Source organism: Vidua chalybeata, chromosome 8 (genome assembly GCF_026979565.1).
Source record: "Vidua chalybeata isolate OUT-0048 chromosome 8, bVidCha1 merged haplotype, whole genome shotgun sequence".
NCBI lineage: Eukaryota > Metazoa > Chordata > Aves > Passeriformes > Viduidae > Vidua > Vidua chalybeata.
The window spans coordinates 18,882,232-18,904,296 of record NC_071537.1 but is presented as its reverse complement, the minus strand read 5'-3'; the positions used below and the strand labels follow the sequence as shown (position 1 = coordinate 18,904,296).

Below are 22,065 nucleotides of genomic sequence, written 5' to 3'. Positions count from 1 at the left end.
CCAGGCACAGGGGCAGCCTTGGCGGGGTGTGCCTGCCCGGCCTGCACTGGAGTATGAAAGCCATTATAATCCACTCATTCATGATGCTTAAAGAGCCAGAGGCGTTTTTCCCTGGTTCTCCTGGAAGAGAAAAGGGTTTGGATGCAGTAAGGCACAGCATTCCCGTCCTGATGGAGTATCTCGTGGCCCTGCCCACCATGTCATCAGTGCAACAAATTTTAAAGTAACATTTATCATTTTTATTATGAACAAATAAAATTTCAGATCAGCACAACCAGATGTCTGTTTCCATATTAGTAGAAATTATTTCAAAAAGTTTTTTTTTTCCAGTACACAAAACAGAGATACTACTATGCAGAAATCCCTAAGCTGTGAAAAATCGTATCCTACTCACATTTCAACAGTGACAGAGCTTAGACAATGTGCAGATTCAACTTTCCAATCCTTCCCTGAACATTCAACACTTAGACTTCTGCTCTTCACAATACCAGCAGGGCTAGCAACAGTTTTGGAAAACAAACCAGTCCATGCTTCTGCCAGCAGCGGTGTGTGTGGTTCGTACTGTTCCTTCCTGTGCTCAGCTGGTCAGCAGCGAGCCTCACCCACACCTCTGGAAGGCAGGGTGTAACGCCCCGTTACAGATAGGGAAACTGAGGCACAGAGTGTTTTTAAGTGACTTTGTCCCAAATCACGCAGCAAACGAGTTGTTAAGCTGGGAACAGGTTCCAGCTGCTTTAGCCATGAGGTCCCACTGCTGCTTTTTCTGCTTCCACCTTTCACAGACTCATTTAAGCTAAACATACAAACGATGCGTCCAGGACACAAACATGCCACCAAAAATATATATATATTTATAGGTGTATATATATATATATATATCTCAAACAAAGTTCTACTGAAAGTGTTGTATCTGTTTCTTAATCTAACAAAAATTCTAACTCAAATACATTCAAAATCACCTGCACCCACAGTTCAATGTAGGCAATTAAATAATTAAGAAACCCCTTGAATGTTCATAACTCAGAAAAAAAAATGGCAAATAGCTGTCAATTCTTCTATGTATATTAAAGAAAGATTTAAGGCACCCAGAGATATTTGCCAATCTACCTTTAAAGTGACTGGACAAACACCAGGACTGTTTGGTTACTGCTCCTCAACTTCCACTCTCATTCCAGATTCTGGACCTGAATCAGCACTTGAAATTTGAAAGGAACCTTTGATGTCAAGCCCTGCTTCTCTGCTGAGAGGATGTGAAATACTGCTGCATTTCACAGCACGCATCTCTACTGTAGAGTATGTCACACTACACCTTAAGGGCACCAGGAGCAAGGAAATAATTCTCCTCTTCTCCCCTCCCCTCACCCCTTTCAAATTACTGGCTGGAGCAAATTCATCCTCTCTGGGGAGTTCCATGAGTTCAGAGGGGTTTACACTAGAGCAAACTCAGCCCACAATTACAGAGCTAACAGTGTTTCTCTTTTTTTGGAGGGCTTTTTTTTTTTTTTTTTTCGAATGGTAGGACACAGCTCTAGCCACAACTCTCTTTGCTCCGGCCAGCACCCAGGAGGTCAACAGCCTCAGAGAAGTGAGGATGCTGTCTCCTGAAAGCAGGAGCTGAAGGACTCTCTTCTCCATTTGTCCATGTTCCTCTTGGCTGGAGACCACATCACTCCTTATGGCTCAAAAACTCAAAGGGTCCCATTGCTGAGCAAAAACAAGGTCATGGTGGTGGTGGGGAGGGGAAGGTGAGGAGACAGGCTCATTTTCTGAGTAACAAGCTTGTTCTTGTTAAGGAGAACATCACAGAGCTATCCTGGCTCCTGGCGAGTTTCACTGCAGCAGGACGAAGCGAAGCTGCAGACACTCGCTCCCGTGAAGCTTCCCTGGCTGCGACGTGGCAGAGCTGAGGTGAGGAAGCTGGCATCTGCACTATCTCTGCCTTCCCTGGCCTGCCTGAATAAGGGAGACGCTGCAAACCCCACTCCAATATCACTTTGTTCCAGCTACCTCTTGTGCTTTCCTCCAGCTCCAATTGATGCATTGAAGCAACAAAAACAGTACTATTGCTACAACTAATAACAATAATAGTAATAAAAATTAATAATAACCAGGAGAATTAAGGGAAAAAAAGCATGTTCAGCTCAGTGAGGGCCATGATGCCGTAACATCTAGAATGTAACCAACTGCCTGAACTCAAGCTGGTCTCTGCAACTTGCAGGAAACAACACCCACGTGGACTTTTTTCCCCAGCGCCCTCCAGCTGCATGCCCACATGGGCTCAGTGATGTAACTGCCCTTTCTGCAGGCTCAGCCACCCTCGCTGCCTGTCTCACTGGCAAAGGAGCGAGGTGGCGAGATGGCTCGCCGAGGGGGCTGGGAGGCAAGCTAAGGGACTAACAGGGAGCTGGTTTTGCCTCTCCTTCCCACTCCCTCTGGGCAGCAGGGAATGGCAAACCAAGCCAGCAGACCCTGTGCAAGAAAGCACAGAGGTAGCTCACACTGGTGGCAGTGTCTCACCTTGAGGTCTCAACTTCCTCGAGCCCCCTGTGCCACCTGGCCCCACATTGGTGTTTCTCAGGCACTTGTTGAGTGGAGCCCCCAAGGATGAAAATACCTGGTCCTGCCTTCACTCCTCCCTACACCTGCAGGTACTCCCTTGTCCTGTCTCTGCACTCAGCAAAGATGTGGATCTGCCTGCCACCCAGAAGGGACTCTGTTTTTCCAGCACATAAAGCAGCTTAGCTCAGAGGTGGAGCTTTGGTTTACATCCTTCTCCTCCTCTCCATTTTGGCAAAGTCCCATTTGCCAGCAAAAATCTAAGTGGTGGAGGTGAACAAAACTCACTATGGGCTGGTCCTGCCCCTTGGCAGCCAGTGGCACACCCTTTCCATCTGTCCTCCTCCTCACTGTGGCTCTCCAAAACAGCTGTGGAGCTCAGAGTCACACTCTGCCTTCAGTCCCTCATGGCACAGAGGGCAGTGCAGGGAGGAAGCTGTGACACCAGAGGGAGTGCAAATTAAGGCCACCAGCACTCCCTCTCGAGTGCCCACTGCTGTTACCACATCCCCCGGCCAGTGGTGGACCTGGGGATCTCAGGGAGTCTGGGCACTCTTCTTTCCCCAGCCAGAGTGGCTAGGTGGTGAGTAGCAGTGGAGAACACTTCCCAAGAGACATCTTGGAAAGAAACAACTCTTCTTTCTGATGGCAAGAGCAAGGGATGGGGCTGCTTTTCCCAGGAAGAGCAGTTTAGCCTTGTCATGTCTGTCAGCAGTCCTTGAGAAAAGAGGAGGGACAGTGGCAGAAACTTTGGGGGGAAGGTAGTGGGGAGAGGGTCACTGACTTTGGCTCAACTCTTCATCTGGCTGGTTCAGGCTTCTCTTAACTAAATAGTACATAGCCAACTGCAATGGGCCTCCCCAGGCCACTTCCTACCAGCTTCTCTTCCAGGTAGAGACTGGGAAAATGTAAAGCAGGAGACAGGTTAGAGAGGCTGGAGAGGAAAACAGAAAGGAAAAGGAGCGGAGGGAAAGGGCGGCCTTGTGTTATAACGGCAGTCCTAGATCTTAAATACATCACGCAAAATGCAGCGTGGGAGGGGGGCGTTAAAACTCATTATCATGATCTTAAGCAAACCGGTAGCATTATTCAGTAGTTAGTTAACAGAACATTAAACTTTTGTCCAGCGCGTTTGGAGGGGGTGGGAAGGGAGAAAGGGAGAAAAAAGGAGGAAGGAGGTGTGGATGTGTGTGTAAAAGGGAGCAGGAACTCAGCCACTCTTGTGACTTCCATCTCCAGTCCGCATTTTCCGAGCCAGGATGACCTCCTTGGAGACCTTCTTGCGATCACTGGCCAGCCCCAGGAGGCACATGAGGTCAATGAAGGCTGTGGTTAAGTTGAAGCGCCAGCCAAACTCACTGGTGGAGTAGTCATAGGGGAAGGTGTGGTGGTAGTTGTGGAAGCCTTCTCCTGAAAAACATGACCAGGGAGAGGATGTTGCAGAACTCTAGGTGACAGACCCTTTATCTTGACCCAAAGCACCATATTCTTGTAACAGGCTCTGGATTGAGTCCAGGTTCCTCTCTCCTCTCAGCCCAATTTCACCCTTCTGCAATCTACCCCATCTCATTTGGGCATGACCCAGCACGCCAGGGCTGAGGCAATGACAATCACAGAGGATTTTTGGTGCTTTAGAGGAAAGTAAGCATGTGGCAAGGAATGGTGAAAGGCCTTGGTTCCCCAGCTGCACCAAAAAAAACAGAGCTTTCCTAATCGTTTTTCCCCTCCCACTACAAGAAATCTTCTAGTATTAGTTCAGCTACCAGCTAGACCAGCAGAAAGCCCCCAACAAACCAGGCTAATCAATACTCCTACAACACTGGCAATCCTAATGTCAAATCCAAAGGACATTTCCAGATGGGGAAAAAAGTAGACTAATCAGACACTTCTACTAAGCAATCTACACCAGTCAGCCACTATCTGTTCTGGACACTGTCAACATTGTCTTCAGTGCTCATCCCTTCAAAGACACTGCCTCGACTCCTGCTCCTAACCCTGAATCTCTGCAGTTCAAATCCCTCTCTACTAAAATTCCACAAGCAGATCCTTTGGTGGTGGAAATCAGTGGAGCCCCACTGAGGTACAGTGGTGCAAAACAGATGAGGATTTAGGCAAGGGAAAACAGGTAAGAGCATATGCTGATCCTGGGATGTACTTTCCTAGATCTCCAAAATTTCAGTAAAAAACATGAAAGCATCTATCTTGTCTTACCCTCAAGTACTCCCAAAATCACCACCTGTCCTGAGAACATGTCAAAATGTGAACCTGCTGGTTTTCAAGTTGACAAATCTCAGACAGATATGCAATGACGGCAGCACACATTTTTCAGTCTAGTGAATGTGGCAGAGAGACCTCTGAACAGGGTAAATAAAATATTGCCATTGAGGTAAGAAGGTGGTAAGTGTAGCAGAGTCCTTTCCAGCCTGGAAAGAGTCTGATGGGAGCTGATAACTCCCCTGCCCTTATGTACTCCACTGGCCAACACGGGAAACACCCTCAGATGGATGCAAAGTCTAGAAGGAAAAGGTGCAAGGGAAATAGGGAGACCTGGATTGATAGAAATTCCTAGAAGCAGTTGCAGCCCCAAGAGGCAGTCCCTGTTCTACAGGCCCCCTGCAGCAAAGACACAGATGCTGAACATACCTAGGGCCCCCAGGCTGACCAAGGGGTTCTCCCGTGGGTTGATGTTCTGGTCATACGGCCGGTTGCCAAACATGTGAGCAGCACTGTTCACTAGCCAAGTGGCATTGAGCCCTATGGTGTAGCGCAGGATGGCTGGAATGAAGAAGCTGATGACGATGGATTCATCCCAGAAGTACCAGGGCACTACAGCTGGCAGTGTGAAGCACAGCAACACCACTGAAGGCTTGTAGTATCTGGAAAGGAAGGGACGAGGAGGAAGGTATTCAGTGGCAGAGGCAGGAGAGGAAGGACTGATTCAGTCCTCCATTTGAAGGATTCATGCTCAGCTATACAGAAAAAATCAAGTGCAGAAATGCCTCATTCCTGAGCTTTGTATCTTTTGCTCTGGATGTGCAGAAGCCATGCCTGGAGAGTCCCAAGTCCTATCACCAGGCAAGAGACTCAGACTAAATCCTGTTCTACTCACATCTGCACAAAGCAGTGTCCCCATCACCATGAGTCCAGACACTCAGACATCCATAAAAGCTGCTACTTTTGGCCTCATCTGTCATTTGCTTCTCAGCTACATTGGTCCCCATAAAGGCAACCCCATGCTTCCAGGGTCCCACAGATGGTCCTTTCTCTAGCTTTGGCCCAGTGCTGCAACTCCTCCTTGCAGACTTGGCTCTGCCTACAAATAACTCCCCTAGCAACAAGTGCAAGCAAGTGACACAGATGAGCACACAGATGAGCGTGTGGGTTCTCTCACACTAGAAGAATGGGAATAGAGGAAGGTGAACCACTCTGATGACCCACAACAAAAATCAGTCTGGGACTGTGCTAAGAACTTCCTTACTTAGGCAGGTTACTATATGTGTTCAGTCCCACATCCCTGCAGCCCTTGCAGTAGGCTCACCTGCTCCGGGTCCTAGTATAGCCCCAGATGGCTGAGAGATACCCTACCCAAGAGGCACCAGTGAATCAAGACTGTTCTTCCCAGTTACTGCCCCTCTCACATCTCCATTTTCAACCCTTCTTTCACCATACTGTTTCCAGAAGACTGAGGGAAGAGGGGCACACACATGGCCTGGTAGAAGTACAGTCTCCAAGGATGTCTCAGAGGCACCTGTGTGTGTGCTCTGCACCAGCCAAAGCAGCAGCTGGGCTGTGGGGTGAGCAGGTGTGGGGGGGCTTTGTGGTGGGAAGCTCAGCCTACTGCTGGCAAGATGCTGCAGAGTAGGCAGGCAAGAGAAGGGTGTGGGAGGGCTAGAGGTAGCACTGGATTCTAAACATTTCCCATAGGAGAGGAACAGCTCATTTCTCACAGTTCATCTCACAGCAAAGCCTTGGGCATGCTGAAGAGTCACATCTCTTACATGATGCCCTCAATCCTCCCACATTCCATCAAAGCCACTTGAGTTCCCAGCCCATTTGTCCCTGCTCCATTCCCCAGGGCTCCCCACTAGGGTTGACCCCACTACTCACCTGCGCTGGAACATCACCACTTTGTCAGCCTTTATGTCACTCAGGTCCAGCTTCTGTCCCTTCTCGATGACATCGGGGTGCTTGCGCACAAGCAGCCAGCCAATGTGGGAGAAGAAGAAGCCCCGCATGGCATTGTGTGGGTCTGCGTCTGTTTCGGAGAACTTGTGATGCACACGGTGGTCCCGGACCCACTCGTAAATGTCATTCTGCAAGTCAAAAGGAGTGAAAACTTATGGTTAGGGCTGGAGATGTTCCCTTCAAATTACAAAATGGCCTGAAATGTTTAAATACCTCAGTCCTATTGACCTGAACTTGTATCAGTGGCATTATGCCTCATTAGGGTTTGGAGTTTCTGGCCTTTAAAACAGAGGCTGGGTTTTGGCTGCACCTCTCCAGTTTTTTTGGAAAGCAGCTCCAGTTCAGTGCTGCTCTTTGACTGGCCAACTCTGGGTTGGGGGAGTTGCACCACACCCACGGTGCTGCAGGCTCTGATTGGTCAGTCTGTGCCCCACCCCTGCAGCAGCCACTCTCATTGACTGGCTGGTGCCACCTCTCCTATGCTTGGCTCCTGTCCCATCCCTGTCCCCATCCCCATCCCTGCACAGTGCCAGCCGGGGCTGACCTGCCCCTTCCCTCTACCTGACATTTCCCATAGGTCATCCTGCCTTGCTTGTCCTGGGATTGCCTAATCAGATGTTTAACTTCGGGGGGGGGCAAGGCTTTTTTTAACTTTTTTTTTTTTTTTTTCCATTGGAAATCAAACAGTTTTAAAATTAAGGTCCCTTTTTAGAAGGAGAACAAACACACCATTTCAATGACATTTCTCAAAAACACCTCTCTTCAGCCCCATTACTGTTCCATTTAAGCAGCAAAATCAATACAGTTTGGAAAATGTCAATGCTTTTATCATTTGTATTATGAAATTATTGCTTTGGATGATTTTAAGAATAGATTTCCATAAGCCTGTGATAATTTCTTTGCATCAAGATTTCAATGAGCTTAAAGCCATGTATTACAACATCCTAGAAAACATGAAATAGAGATCTAACCATGGCTCTATTACCTGTATTACACAAGAGGCTCCTTAATCTCCTGCATACTCAGGACTTTTCCTGAAAACACTTTGAAGGTAGGGAAATGTCATAACCATCCCTATTTCTTGCCTCGAAAGACTAAGGAACTTGTCCACACAGGGAGCCTGTAACAAAGACACGACTCCTCAAGTCCTTTTCAAGTATTGTAACCACTCCTCCTTTAACCGAGATAAAATTATTTACCTGCAGGCCATTCAAGAAGATAATGATAGACATGGGCCAGGGTTAAACTCTTGCTTGTTTCCTAATAGTGGGAACTGCCACCTTCCTTCCAGCCAAATATCTCCAAGTATCAGCAACCCTTGCTGATCTTGGCCAGAGTTTGGTCACTCAGTATTACCCCAGAAGAGGGTGGCCCAGCTGCCCTCCCTATCTAAGTAAGTAGAGAAATTCAACCAGTACCTATGCTGGAAAAGTTTCACCAGTGACCCAAAGTCTCTTTCATATTCCAGACCCTACAGAGCACCATGTAACATGAGAAAGCCCAGTCTGAAAGTTGACAGACAACTTGGGCTTGCACATATGGGAAGGTTTTCCCTGTCTTGCTGGAGGCAGGAGGCACAAATTTGGAAAGAGACCTTGTAATGCAGCTGGATCATGGTATGACTTCATCCACCACGTCCTGTCTACAAACAAAATCAGGAGTCTCAAACAGAAAAATCTGTATCTTGACCCAAACTTTAGCTCATTATCTTTTCTACAGGTCTTATTTTGGGACCACCTCTAACTGCAACCCTGACTGAAAATCATGACTTTCTGAGAAGAGTAAGCAAAGCCAAGGAGAATGTCTTCTTTCTTGGGAGTTTCCAGCTACAGACTATAACCATGAGACCTTCTGTTGTGCTGCAGCTGACAGGTCTTGCAGGTGGAAAAGCCAGTTAGAGGCAGAATTCACAAATTCTCTGAAATTACAAGTCACAGGTCTCTGAGCAGCCAACAGGCATTTTCTGGAGGACCTAAGATAAGACCTAAGACGGTCCATAAATTTCTGTGACCTTAAAAGTTCCTGATCTCCTCTGCTGCCACTAATAGCAATGAGATAAATTCAACATAAATCTTCTCTTGATCTCACTGAAAATTACTAAAAAAATATCCATGGGGAATAGTATCGAATTTTCAGTAAAACTTTGGATTAGTTCCTATTGAAGCTGAAATATCTGTCTGTCTCTCATCTTTGTCTATTCCTATCCCCTATAGCAATAGCTCAGCAAATTCTTTCCCCCTCTGTCCTATAACCCTGTGAAAGATGGTCTTTGTACAGGACTAGCTAATACACAGCAACCCATCCTGTTGCCTTGCTGAGTGCTGAACCACTGGCTGGAATCAGCAGCTTGGTCCCTCCTCTTCCTCATCAAAGACTGCTGTTTGGTACTATCAGAGAAGAAGAAATTCAATGATGTTTCAGAAAGTTTTTCAAGGCTTAAAAAACTTTACTCTGTTTTGATTGCATGTAAACAAAGTAATATCCTCTGCAGAATTACTTAAGAGCACAGCACAGATACTTTTGTGTTTGTTCACCTTTTTATGGCAGAAAGTGCTGCATTCTGACACCTTCCTGAGTACTTCCCACAGACAAGCAACCCTTCAGTAAAGCTGGAGGATGGAGTGTTGTTAGGGCTGACTTATAGCAGCAAGCCTGAGAGGATTTATTTTTCTATGCCATGCCAATCTGGGTTTTCACTCTGACTTCTACAGATTTGCAGTTTTGTTTGTTTTGGGGACTGTGAAGTACTCTCACAGTAGTTAGGCAATATCCTGAGATTAGTGCTCTTTGAGAGGTGAAGCAATCTCCCAAGGTGCTTAACAGTGCCTGCAGTTACTTGTGCCACACTGAATTGGCCCAACCCTTCTCTCCTTAAAATATCACTGACCTGGGACAACTCTCTGGAAGCCAGTGGAGTGATTTGTAACATGATTAGTCCTAAATATCACTCTTCTGAGCAAGAGAAACATCCTCTAAATCTCAACAAGTTCTTGATCTTTATGAAGCAGCAAATTCTACATCCTGTAGAATTCTACATCCTTGGCTTTGCAGATGTCTTCTTTTTCAGCCACACAGCAAAAGGAGAGTGAGGCAACACCAGGAGAACACTTAACACTTCCACACCTCTTTCATGGGACCTGGTGCAAGCACAGGAAGACCACACCTTAAGAGAAAGGTACATTCCTGCCTCAGAGAGCTTTCCTACCCCTGGTTTTGGCCAGTTGTCCTCTCAACACTGGGTTTGTCTCAGAGTCAGCCTCTGATGGGACAAGGTAAAGACAACAAGACAGACTCTAGCACTGCAGTGTTACATGGAAAGGGACGACTTTTTCCTAACAAGAGGTAGTAGGAGAGAGGAACCTCTTCATCAGATTGTGTCCCATATCTCAGACAGGGATTCATGGGAGCACTTCCTTCTGAGGACACCAGTGGCACATTGAGGAAGTGCTTACCTGGAAGGCCATGGAGTTCGCAATAGTCAGGAAGATGCGCAGGGGCAGCGTGGCTTTGTAGGAGCGATGACTCCAGAGGCGGTGAGATCCAGCTGTGATTCCCAGAGCACTCACCACGAAACACAGAAGAGCTACAAAGAAAAAGAAAGTGTTTGAGCAGTTGGAGAAAAGCTTCAGGCAGAGCAATACAAAGGTGGGCCTTCCCCCAAAGCTGTATAAGCAATAGAGGAATCCACAGAAAGCACAGATTGGGGCAATAAAATTCAATGTGAGATTGCCCAAGCTACCAAGGTCTCCTAGGCAAGGTGGGGCAAATCAATTCAGCTCTTCATCTCTAACAAGGAAGAAGATTCCCCCTTAGAAGACTCACAAGGGTTGGTTCTTCAGCATAGTGCCATCTGTCATAGTGCAAAGTAGTCAAAGTTGTATAAACTGGCTGCTTTCAAAAAGCACTGTGGTAAAAGCACTGCAGTCCACCAGGGAACAGCTTCTCCCTTTCCTTCCACCCCAGATAATCCAGGCTCTTGCTTTCCTATCTCACTACTCCCCACTAAATCTCTTTTGCATTATTTTCACCCAGAGATGGTAGATAATCTTAGCATTCTTGAGAGGGAAAACTCAAGCCCAGAGTTAGGCTTTTCTTCTGCTCCCTTTCTCAGCAGAAAAAGAGATTCTTCTTTCTCCCTTTCTGGCTAAAAAAAGATCTAACCTATCATCCCACTGAAGCCTGGGCTTCACCTTCAGCTCTAGCACTGGTTTAAAATCTGCCCAGAGGCTACCATTCCTAGGGTCTTTTTGATCCCTCCCTCTGCTCAACTCTGGCACCTTTCAGAGAAGGAAACCCCAGGGCTAACGATTCATTGCAAGTTGTGCCCATGGCAGAGGCAGATGTTGCTGGGCCCTGTTGAGCTTTGAGGCTACTTCATGCGTTCCCTCTTCACGCAGGGCAGAAGGAATTCCTTGCCCCTTTGGCATCTAGTAAAAAACCACATCCCTCTCCCAATACATCATGAGTTCATATTTGCCCTGGTCTGTGTGCCTGTTTGCCCTCCTGGGGATTCTGGAAATGAACCTCAGCTCCAGCATCTGATCCTAAAAATAAAATGGAGAAAAGACCCCAAGAGTTTCATAGCAGCATTACACTGGGTAAGAAGAAAATTGGTTCTGCAAATTAACTCTTCCTCTAGGAAGGAAGGGTCAGGAAGTTTGGCAGAAAGAGAGCATTCAACAGCTGGTTTGCTCTGCAAGCTCAGACACAAAGAGGGAAGGGTGCACATCTGTGAACAGGTCAACTGATCCATCTCTAATCCTCTGGGGGAAGCAATGCCTTCTTACCAGCCCCCCAGGGCAAACTTTCCTGGTATAAATTTGCACATTTCAGCCAATTGTATCGATCATGAAAAGAGTTCTTATTCTTTCACGTAAGTCCATGGATAGGAATTGCTGGTATTATGCTTGATGTTCAGCCATTCAGTCCAGCCAAAAGGCTCTAATCAAGTTTATCTTGAACCCAGAAAACCAGATACTCTGACAGAAACTTGTTTGGAATCAGAAATCTGAGACCTGTGCCAGGCATGGCCTGGTTCTTTCATTCAAAATAATACAGGCTTTATTTCCGGTCATCTCCTGCTTCATCTTCCTTCTGTCACCTCCTTTTTGTTTTTCTACATTCCCAGCCTAATCTCTTATGCACTAAAAGCCTGTCTTGGCTGATTTAACATCATCTTCTGGCCCCTTAAACTTGCATGAACCCTTCTCACTTCCATCCCACTGCACAAGAGTGACCTTCCCTGTCTGCTGATCTGACCGTGATTCCCCATCTTCATCTTCTCCCTTGGTTCCCCCGCCTGCTGCTGAATGCAGCACAAGCCTTGGACCAGCACAACTCTGCCTTGTGTCTCCCAGCACCTTGGCAGACTTTCAAAAGAGCCAAGCATGCAAGTACAGCAGGATCCAGCCTTTGCAAGAGACAACGGAGCTGAACAAAGCTCACAAAGCTGTCCAATACAGACAATTACACAGACAATTCTCAAAATTTGCCTGTGGATATCCCTGTTGGGAAAAGATGACACCAGCAACAAAGACATTATCAGCAAGTACAGGGAATCACAAAAGAGATGTGATGGGGACACCAACAGACTCCAAACCCAGACAACGCAGTATCCACTTTTGGGTATCCTTTCCTGGAAGCTTTTGTAAAAAAAAATTTGAAAAGCACGCACTGCTTTTGGGTGCTCTGGCATAGAACAGACTCAGCCTGCATCCAAAGCCCATGAACCTCAGCAGCTCGTGTTGACTTCTCTTGGAGCTGCATCCCAGGTCACTACAATGGCCATAACTCTCTAAGTATAATCCTGTGCTGCCTGGCCTCTCGCCCATGTACAGAAGCTCCAGTTTATCTATGGGGCAGACACTTTCTGTGGGAAAGCAACTGATTCTCAGTCTATGCATTCTTGGCACCAGCCCCACAGAAAGCCAAACTCTACCTGGAGATAATTAGATCCATCAGCCATATCTAAGAGTTTATGTAACAGTGACAGGATATGCACAATGATTGAAATCCTTGTGGAATACAGAAGAATCCAGCACCCTTGTGATTCAGAGAGTTCACCCCCACAAACAGGTACAGTGATGATCATTGCATAGTCAGGGAATCAGCATCTCACAGGGAAGAAGAAAAACTCCTCCAAGGTCACCCACTAAGAATTCAATTGGAAAGAGAGTAGGGAAGGTGAAATAAAATAGCACAGATTTTCACACCTGCCCTGTGATGCTGCCTCAAATGGAAGGACTTTGGGACTCCATCAGCTGAGAATTCAAAGTCATCTTCCATACTGTGTTTTGAACTACACGAGACTCAAAAGATTGGCAACTCACAGGTGATATTCCCAGTGACCCATTCAACTGGAATACAAAGAATTACGACCACTGGCAGTAATAAGCACTCAGTGCTCCAAAAACTAAACAGAAAACATTCCACATTCAGTCATAGCTATGACTCATTAGGCTTTACCTCTTTAGGGCCCAGATTCAGACCCAAGTTATGATGAGAAACCAGGAATGTGCTGAAAGCATTGCCACCTGCAGTGAACACCAAGGATGTTTACATGAAGAGGTGCTCCTGATCCAGCAGGTGTCCTTGGGCTTTTGTTCAGTGCAGGACTGTTCCCTCCTTGCTGCCCAGTCCCTGTTAGCCAGGTGAGTCCTGCTACTCTCAGAAGAAAGATACCAGGGACAATGAAATTTACAGGCTGCATAAAGGGAACAGTGTTTAGGAGGAGCAATAGGATCTGCTGTTACTGAAACCTAACTTCCCTGCCACACTCAGAGAAGCACACCATCTGCTACTTAAGCCTGGAGGGAACACTAAGTGGAAAGGTGTTGCCAGCTGTAGTCTTGATGGGAAAGTAAAAAAACCACTGTAAATACTTTGCTGGTCGTATCTCTAGGGGTAGTACTGTCTGAGATTTTCAGACTGTCAGAATTGCCTAAATTACCCAGCAAGGTTCACCTTGGTCCAAAGATAATACAGCAACAACAAAATATGGTATCTACCCATGCTTCTAGAGCCTCTGGCACTGCAGGGACAGAGGTGTTGACAGAGCACCATGTTGAGAGGAACCGTTCCTGTTTACAGACACTGCTGTCCAGGCCAACAGGAGCTAACACAATTACTGTCAGTCTGCTGCATCCAAGGGCTAAAAAGACTACCTATAAATCATGTTTCCAGGGAGAATCTGAGCAATTAGAGAAGAAACTTTTAGACTCAGTCTCTGTGCCATTTGGCGAATGACATAAAATGTGCCCATGATCCTTGAAAAGACTAAGCAAGACTTTGAGAAGTGCAGTGGAAAAGACAATAAATAAAAGGGGAGCTGACTAGAAAGCCAGTGCTGGACAGGCTCGGAGAGCTCTTGTGATGGTGAGCTCTCACCTGATCAACAACCCGAGCTCATTCTGGGAAGCTCTGTACCAGAACGAGATCAGGGGATACAATGCACACAGCAATGCAGAACAGCAAACAATGATGAAGGCAGGGCTGGGGAGCTTGAGAGACAAAGAGGAATCAGCACATAGAGAAATGAAAACAAAAGAGGACAGTCACCAATATAACTGGTTTCAAAGGGACAGGAACATCAAGGAGACAGTGGCCTGGATGAAGGGGGTATAAGCAATGGATAAATTATAGAAGGTAGATGAGCTACCAGGCCCCACAGCTGCCTGTTGCAACACAACAGAGAACACCTGAGACCATGCTAATTTTATATTATATGTACACAACCTATCTGAAAAACAAATAAAGAAACAAGCAAAAATTCCAGCAGCTCCAGAACTACCATTGCTAGAGCTGGCCTGCCATGAGCCCATGGTGTACTGCCAGGAGCAACCTCAGTCTCTGCTGCACTATCCTGGTGTGTAATATGGGAGCCGTAGTCCTCTCCTCGCTACCAGAGGGTGATGGGAAAAAACAGCAAGTCACTGACATGACAGCCACAAATGCCTTGTATATGCCAAATAAAGGTATGAGCTGAGAAAAGAGCAATGCAAGGAGCCTTGCTGAGAAGGCAGACATGTAGATCAGAGTATTCCAGTTCCAGTTAGTGCTGGAGGGAACTCTGACTTGGCTGTAAGGTGCCATGAATGGTGGTCCTTTCCCAGAACAGGAATGCAGGTCAGGGAGCTTGGTGGAGCTACTCCAGCTTTGGTAAGGCCAGATAGATCTTCAGCCAGTCCAGAACAGTGCAGTTCCCCCAAACACCATGTCCTTCTCCCATTCCCAGAACATGTCACTCCAGAATCCACCATGGAATCTTGCAGTGCCTCACAGTGGCAGGAGAGCAACTGGCACTTCATATCAGAGTTGACTGAGCAAGGAGAGTAGGAAGGATTGACATCAGCTAAAAAGCAAAGCAGATTCCTGGGGAGTGCCATGAGATGCCACACAGACATCCTGAAGAGACGCATGGTTGCAAAGACACTGCCTCAGAGACCATTTTGGGGTAGGGTGGGGTTTAGCAGAAAGCAAAACAACATTAACTTTCTGGATAAAGATGCTCAAGCCCTCTTAAGTATCCCAAGGGCACTCAAGGGAGAAGGGTTGGATGGATTTGGAAATCAAGGAGCATATCAGCAGCTTGAAATGAAATCAGTAAATTCAACTCACTTTTTTGCTTCTCCTTGGCCCAACATCCTGAGGTTATCTGACTCGAATTGGAGGACCCAGGCTGTCATCTCAGTGAGTGAGAGAAGCCAGCAGTCTTTGCTTAGCCTCCAGCCCAGGGATGCGACAGAGAACAGGACCAAGAGCCCTGAAATGCCCCTCAAACATCATGCTGAGGCTGCATGTTCTGCCCAGCTCTGACAGGCCAGGGGAAAGTACAGCCTGTCAGGCTTTTACAAGGGAAAGGCCCAGCAATGTCTTCTTTCATAACATCCCCCTGAAAGGCCATGCTGGCTGCACAAGGGAACACATCAAGGCCTCTGCTTTTGCAGATGCTGTAGCCAGACTCTGACTGTTGCCTCCAGTGGAGTTCATCCCCCAGACCTCTGCCTGTGAGAGGCTGATATGGTTACAGAGGAAGAGTCAGCCTGGCCATCCAGGAAGCCATCTCCTTCCCAGTTCAGCTGTGATACTTGTTGCACACAGCCATTAGGAAGACAGACTTTGAGAGAGTGATAGACCAGGTGGATCGCCCAGGGCCCATCCATAGCCGGGCTGACCAGGAGGTAGGAGCACTACTGAACCCAAAAGCCACCCCAGCAGACCTCAGTCTAGAATATTGCTTTTTGTTTCAGGATGTTCTGTTTCACAGGGGCTGGATGTGATCTCTCGACCTCCCTACTGGGAGCCATTTGGTTTCTGGACTCCTCCAGGGGTCCACACAAAGGCTGGTGGAAAGCAAGGCTCTCCTGCAGCGTGGGCCCTGGGCCCAGCTGTCTTTCAAGCAGTCAGAGGAGAAGTTTGGTTTCTACCCAGGGCAAGATCTCTGAGAAAGCAGAGCTTTGCCTAGCTACCTTCTGCTGGGTTGTGCTTTCCACTGGAATTTGCTGCCTGGAGAGACGCTTATTTATTTTCTGAAAGTTGTCAGGCTTAGTTCCGGGATGACAGTGGCTAATCTGTGCTTTTTTAAGAATGATAAAAGACCTGAGCTTCAGACTTAATTCTTGACTTTTATCTTCAGCACAACTGTATTTTGTCTCTTTTCCCTCATACACACATTGAGGCTCTGTGGGATTTACACTTCCCTGTAAGGACAGGAATGGTTCTCATGTCAGGGCAGCAGTCTCATGCCAAATAGTGCTCTGTACCTTGTCTCCCCAAAAACTCATTAAGGTGCTCTTGCTAGCATCTTTCTTCCTAACTTTATGGCGTTTTCATAGAACTTTATCAAACAGTTTTTGTGCTTCACCCCAGAAGCAGCTACACATTCAGGATATTTCCAATCCTAATGTCTGTGAATCAAGTTTGCTCTTTGAGCAGACAAGCCAAATCCCTGCCAAATCTTTCCCTCTCATGTATGACCTTACAAGAGACACTAGCAAGCCCTTCCACAGCTTGCTATGAATCTGGCTGAAGAGCTGCTTCTAGAAGAAGCCCCCTGCTTCTTTATCTCTCATCCCCAAGTCTGTGGGCCTGGAGGGAAATAAAAAAAAAAACCCACCCAACAGATTTGGGGGTTGCAGATGCCAAGAAACAGATAGAGGAATGTGCTTACCCCACGCCAGTGTCTGGATCTTTGCAGAAGGTATCAGTGTCAGTGCGAACAGGGCCCCTAGGTGCAGCAGGCTCATGAGGATGATATTCCTCCAGACGTATCGCAGCGGGGGCTTGGGGCCCTCTTTCTCCCGGTAGGTCTCATCAAAGATATCGTCTATCATGCCCCGGTCTCCTGCCAAGTCCTCATGATTGAGTAAGTCCTTCTCCATGACGGCATTTCCATTCCTGGTCACCCGGGAGGTGACTGTGCCACCAGCAGTGGTGTTGGAGGTGGAGGAGAACTCCTTGAAGAGGTAGCAATGGATATTTTCAAGAAAGGAAAGAAGAGAAAACAAAATAAGAAGTTGGTGGTTATCAACTGAAGAAATAGAAACACATGCATCTAGGCTGGCAGTGTAAAGATTGACAGCCTGGAAGGCTCCATTCTTTCAGCTGAGCCCTTGGCACAAAGAAGAGCCTGCTCTGGCCACATGGAGTCATGGCCTGAGAGGACAGGGACCTGGTCTTTCTAGAGAGGAGGTGAATGGTAGGTAGGGTGCCAGAAGTAAAGAAAAATACTTGAAAGCCAGTCTCTTTTCCACCAGTGGCTTTGGTGAAATCATTTGCAGACTGCAAGGATTTTTATTTTCCTTCAGTTTGATTAGTGGATGTTCGTAGGTGGGTTTGTTGTCTGGCTTGTGCATAAGCAGACAACAATAAAGGAAATCTTGTGAATGAACAAAGAGATGGGAGAGAAATATGGTCTGAAACAGTTTTGTAATAAATCAATGGGCTGCTCCTGATATCCTACTTATTTGTCACCCCACCTGTGGTGCCTCCTTATCTCCCCTACCTCACCTCCCAAGATGGGATGTGGCAAGACCAACATGCTTGAAGATCAGTGGATGGAGGCAGTCAGGTGAGGTACTTCTAGTTAGAACTGCAGCTGCTTATCCTGTGCCTGCTGCTAAGACTCTTATCCCTCTCTCATTTCCCACCCACAGGCAAAGTGAGGCAAGGGAAGACAATCCTCTGATCTATGGCCACCAGCATGCAGAGAGGAAGTTTTAAGCAGCAAAGTTGGCTCAGCTTGGCTCCTGGCTCCCTTCTCTAACTGTGACACAACATTCCCTCAGAACATGCTTGTTTGCCCTGGCTGAGTGACAGCCAGCCCGATCAGGCATGCATGACAAAAGGAACAGGCAGGACTGACCCTAATGAGACAGGTCACTGAACCCTGAATCACCCATTTCCATCTCCATCCAGGCAGCGTGTGCTTGCTGGTACTCACAGCCCTTTGTCAGTCCCAAGCCCAAGTGCCCAACGTGGCCCAACCCCGGCGGTGCCAAGCACGTGGGATGCAAGTGGTGTGTCCTGCACACATCAGCCCATCCCCTGCCCCCTGGGACACATCTCTCTGCCACCCAGAGCCACGGGTGAAGGGGCACTAAAGGTCAGCCAGCAGGAACAGGAGAGCTGAGACTGCTGGAGGGAGCATGGTCAAGCTGGGAAAGCTCCTTTCCCAATAGAAATCTCTCCTGAATTAACAGCAGATTCCCACCTAGGTGTTCAGGATTCATAAAAGACCACCATCCTGCCATGGCCTAGTTTCCTGAGGGAGGCATTAAAATCAGGCCAGGCAGCTTACGTGGCCACCCCAACTCCTCCCTTTCCCAAGGGTTGAAACTGGAGGGTGACTGACATACCTTCCGATGGGGAGGAGCTGGCAAGGCTGACAGATTCCCCGCATTTGGGAAGTAAAATGATCTCTACAGAAGGAGCACTTTTAGTTTTTCCTTGGGGAATCAAAAGTTTGAAAGGAAAAAAACTGGACACAAAGTATCCTGCTGCCTTCACTGCACGCAGGCAAGCTGCTGAGTTTGGAACTGGCTCTTCTGTATGCTGGCTATAAGCTGCCTCTGCCTGCTTTCCTAGTTAATGTTTTGAGGGTATGATACTCTCATCTGCTGGAGAATTTAGAGGTAATCCCCACACCAAAAGAGCCATGAGAAATGGCTTCTAATCCAGAGATTAGGCAAGGAGAAATCTTGCCCATTCCCAAGTGTTAGATATTCTCATCTAGCATTTTGGCAGAAAGGTACAATTTTCTTTCTTGGCTGCAAGACAATCTACCAAAAAGACCCAAGACTTGTCTATGCAGGAAAAATTCCCAGCAGTGATTGGTGGTATAATTAGGCAGGTAACACACCCCATATGGACATGCTGCTTCCAGAGTAAGAATGTGGGGTTGGAGTTGCATTTTTCTCCTCCATGGTCGCTTACGTCTCTGTCAAAGTTACACAGGGGCAGAGGAGGAGGAGGGAGAGTGCAAAGGAAACAGCAGAGAGGAAAAAAATCTCTTCTGGAGTTGTAGTAGCCACATGAGGAATTTTACTAGCATACCTATGCTGCTGGATTTACACTGATATAATCAGGCTGGTCATTTCTCACATGTAAACTAACCTTGAACAAAAGGGCTATAAAGCAGCTGTGAAACAGCTCCACCGTTACAGACTTAGTGGGAGGAGCATGGGGGGACGAGGGAGGGAGAGAGGTAGAAACGGGGGAATCGAGGAAAGAAAGAGGATTTTTATCCCCTTATGACCATAGTGGCTCCTACCGAGGAAAACGGGATGGAGATTGATCTGGGATCTAGGGCTGAGAGAGGGAGAAGGCCAGCTAAATAATTTTCATTAGCTTTCCCTCATTTCTGAATGACTTTGCAGCTCTCATCTGCAGAACAGATGTGTTTCCCCATCTACACCCCCACCTCCCCAGCACTGAGCATGCCATAGGTGATCCTGGCATCCAGCCAGCTTATACAACCAACTGCAGCTCAAAGGCTCCTGCACCGGGCACAGTGTACGGGCCCCAGGGCACTGAATCTTGGGTCCGGTATATTTGAATATGCCCAGCATGACCCAGGGACAGGATTCTTTCCAGCTTCCAGGATATGACCCAAAATACATGCCAAAACCATGAAACATGGTTTGAACACACTGCCTTTGACATCCATTTTGGGAGGGGAGAAAAGTAAAGTTCTTTACATCACAGCATCCCTGGAAGGTCATGGCACCTGCACAAAAGAACCAAGGGAGACCCTGGGTGCTGGTGACAGGAAAAGAGCAGGGGTATGATTTACATTCACTTCTAGGCATTGGCAGAGGAGGGAAGGATGAGAAGGTGAAAGCACAAACACCAGAATCAAGCGCCTGCCTCCTCCCCTTGGGCAGGGGATGGCTGCCAAAAGGGTCAAAAATAAGAATGAAAATCTTTAAAAATCCAACAACTCTACATGTCTTACTAGTGTCAGGTTATTATTTAGACCTTCTTATGCCAAAAATGGGCACTCTCCCTATTGTATGCTTGCTTGGCTCAAGCAATGCAGACACAGTCATTCATTTCATCTGGGCGGCCGGCTTTCACCTTGCGTCTGTCCTAGAGACGCTTCCTGCTGCAGTATTTGGTTTTAAAACACTGCAAGTAAAACCCCTTTCTTATTAAAAATAAAATTAATTAAGAAAAATTAAAAAAATCCCAGTCTGAGTATTATCAAAAAAACTTATGACTTCTTGGCACAAAAGATCTTCTTGAATAGCCCTTCATGCTATTCAAACACCCAGCATGTTTCGATGGGTGTTTTCAAAATAAACCTGTATTTTATGCTCAGTCTACCTGAGGGCACAGGATCCAGGAAGATCACCTCAACGGCAGATGTCTCCGCTTCAACCACGGGCTCCCCACCAGGCTTGGGTGATGTCTTAAGTTACCACTGAACCCCTTCGCCTGACGGCTGCGAAGCGGTGTGGCAAGAGGACACAGGCACACACGTGTGAATACGTGTGTGTGTGCACGCCCAGACCTCCTTCCCCAACACAGCAGCAGCGCAGCGCTGTCGGAGCTGCGGAGATGAAGGAGGAAGGGGCGAGGGGAAGACAAAGCACCAGCACCCCGGGACCCCGCTTACCTCCTCCTGCAGCAAGTGCGCAGGCATGGGGCGGCCCTGTCTCTGCTCCTCGGCGGCGGTACGCGGGCGCGCAGGTCCCCGGCGCTGGCGAGAGGCTGGCTCTGGTCGGCTCCTCGCTCGGCGAGCTCTGCGGCTCGCGGAGGCGGGTGCGGAGGTATTTAAGGGGGGCTGCTTGCTCGGCGGCTGGCGGGGCCGGGCTCTGCGCGCCCCGGCCTCCCGGTGACCCCCTGCCCGCGGCTGGGATGCGCGGGGTCAGCGCGGAGGGCGGAGAATCGCGGCGGGGGCCCGGCTCTCGACGTAGCCGGGGGGAGAGACAGGGCGGAGCGGGCAGGGGGGAAGGAGGGAGGAAGGATGCTGAGGAAGAAGAGGATGACGAGGGCCAGGCTCTCTCATGCTGCTTTTTTCTTTTTTTTTTTTCTTCCTTTTTTTTTTTTTTTTTTTTCCCCTCCCTCCCCCTTGCGAGCTGATTGGTTGCGGGAAATTTGGTGCCACCTCGGCTTGCCCTCGCCATTGGCTGCCCGCAATCTGCTGTTCGCTCCCCGCGGCGCGCACCCTGCGCGCCCCGCTGCGCGCACGGTCCCGCGCCGCGCTCCGCGCCCGCCGGGGCGCGCCGGGGGTGCTGCCGTCCCCCGAGAGCCCCCTCCGCCGCCGCGAGGGCTGCTCCTCATGAAATAAGGGGCTCCCGAGGGGTGAGGGACGTCAGGGAGCCCCGTTCCCCTTCCGCAGCTGGATGTGGGTTGCGGCGGGGGATTCAGCATGAAACATCTGCTCTGTATTGGGGATCAGTCTACACCTATATACGTGTATAGAAATCACACATTTCTGCAAAGAAAAGCACCCCACAACTTTCGTCCGGACAAGCATGTATGTCTGTGTAGATGTTCATCACGGTATGTGCAAATAGTTTGGAAACTCTTGGCTGTAACATTTTATAAAGAATCCTGTCTGTTGTCCCCAGAAAACAGTGCCTTCAGCAGACGATAGAAGGAAAAAGCTGTAGCTCAGTTTGCCATCAGCTATTTTCCTTAACAACCTTCCCACTAGCGAGTAATGCCAGCAATATCCAGCCTCTATCCAAAATCCAAGCTCTATCCGAAATTCAAACTCTATCCCACAGAGACCTTCACCATTAAAAGTGAAAAACGGGGCCCTTACAAATCAAATCTTTTCAGTGGCAGAGCCCGGAGGCAGCTCCCCTAACTCCACCA

General features: G+C 48.0%; 1 protein-coding gene across 1 annotated transcript; it reads right to left on the bottom strand.

Moving 5' to 3' along the window:
- Nucleotides 1-216: 216 nt before the first annotated feature.
- SCD (stearoyl-CoA desaturase) lies at nt 217-21,221 on the bottom strand. The gene is made up of 6 exons (XM_053949529.1): nt 20,858-21,221; nt 16,910-17,195; nt 10,194-10,324; nt 6,664-6,869; nt 5,200-5,432; nt 217-3,966 (listed from the first exon to the last, which is right to left on the bottom strand). Exons 1-6 carry the CDS (start codon nt 20,882-20,884, stop codon nt 3,767-3,769), a joined length of 1,083 nt encoding a protein of 360 aa, XP_053805504.1. The 5' UTR covers nt 20,885-21,221; the 3' UTR covers nt 217-3,766.
- Nucleotides 21,222-22,065: the final 844 nt, after the last annotated feature.

Bases quoted from the DNA above. Each gene is read 5' to 3' on its own strand.
- SCD (XM_053949529.1), bottom strand. From the start codon at position 20,884: ATGCCTGCGCACTTGCTGCAGGAGGAG. The intron at 5,433-6,663 runs GTGAGTAGTGGG...CTTCCTTTCCAG, and splicing joins GTGGTGATGTTCCAGCGCAG to ATACTACAAGCCTTCAGTGG. The intron at 3,967-5,199 runs GTATGTTCAGCA...CATGTTTTTCAG, and splicing joins GGTCAGCCTGGGGGCCCTAG to GAGAAGGCTTCCACAACTAC.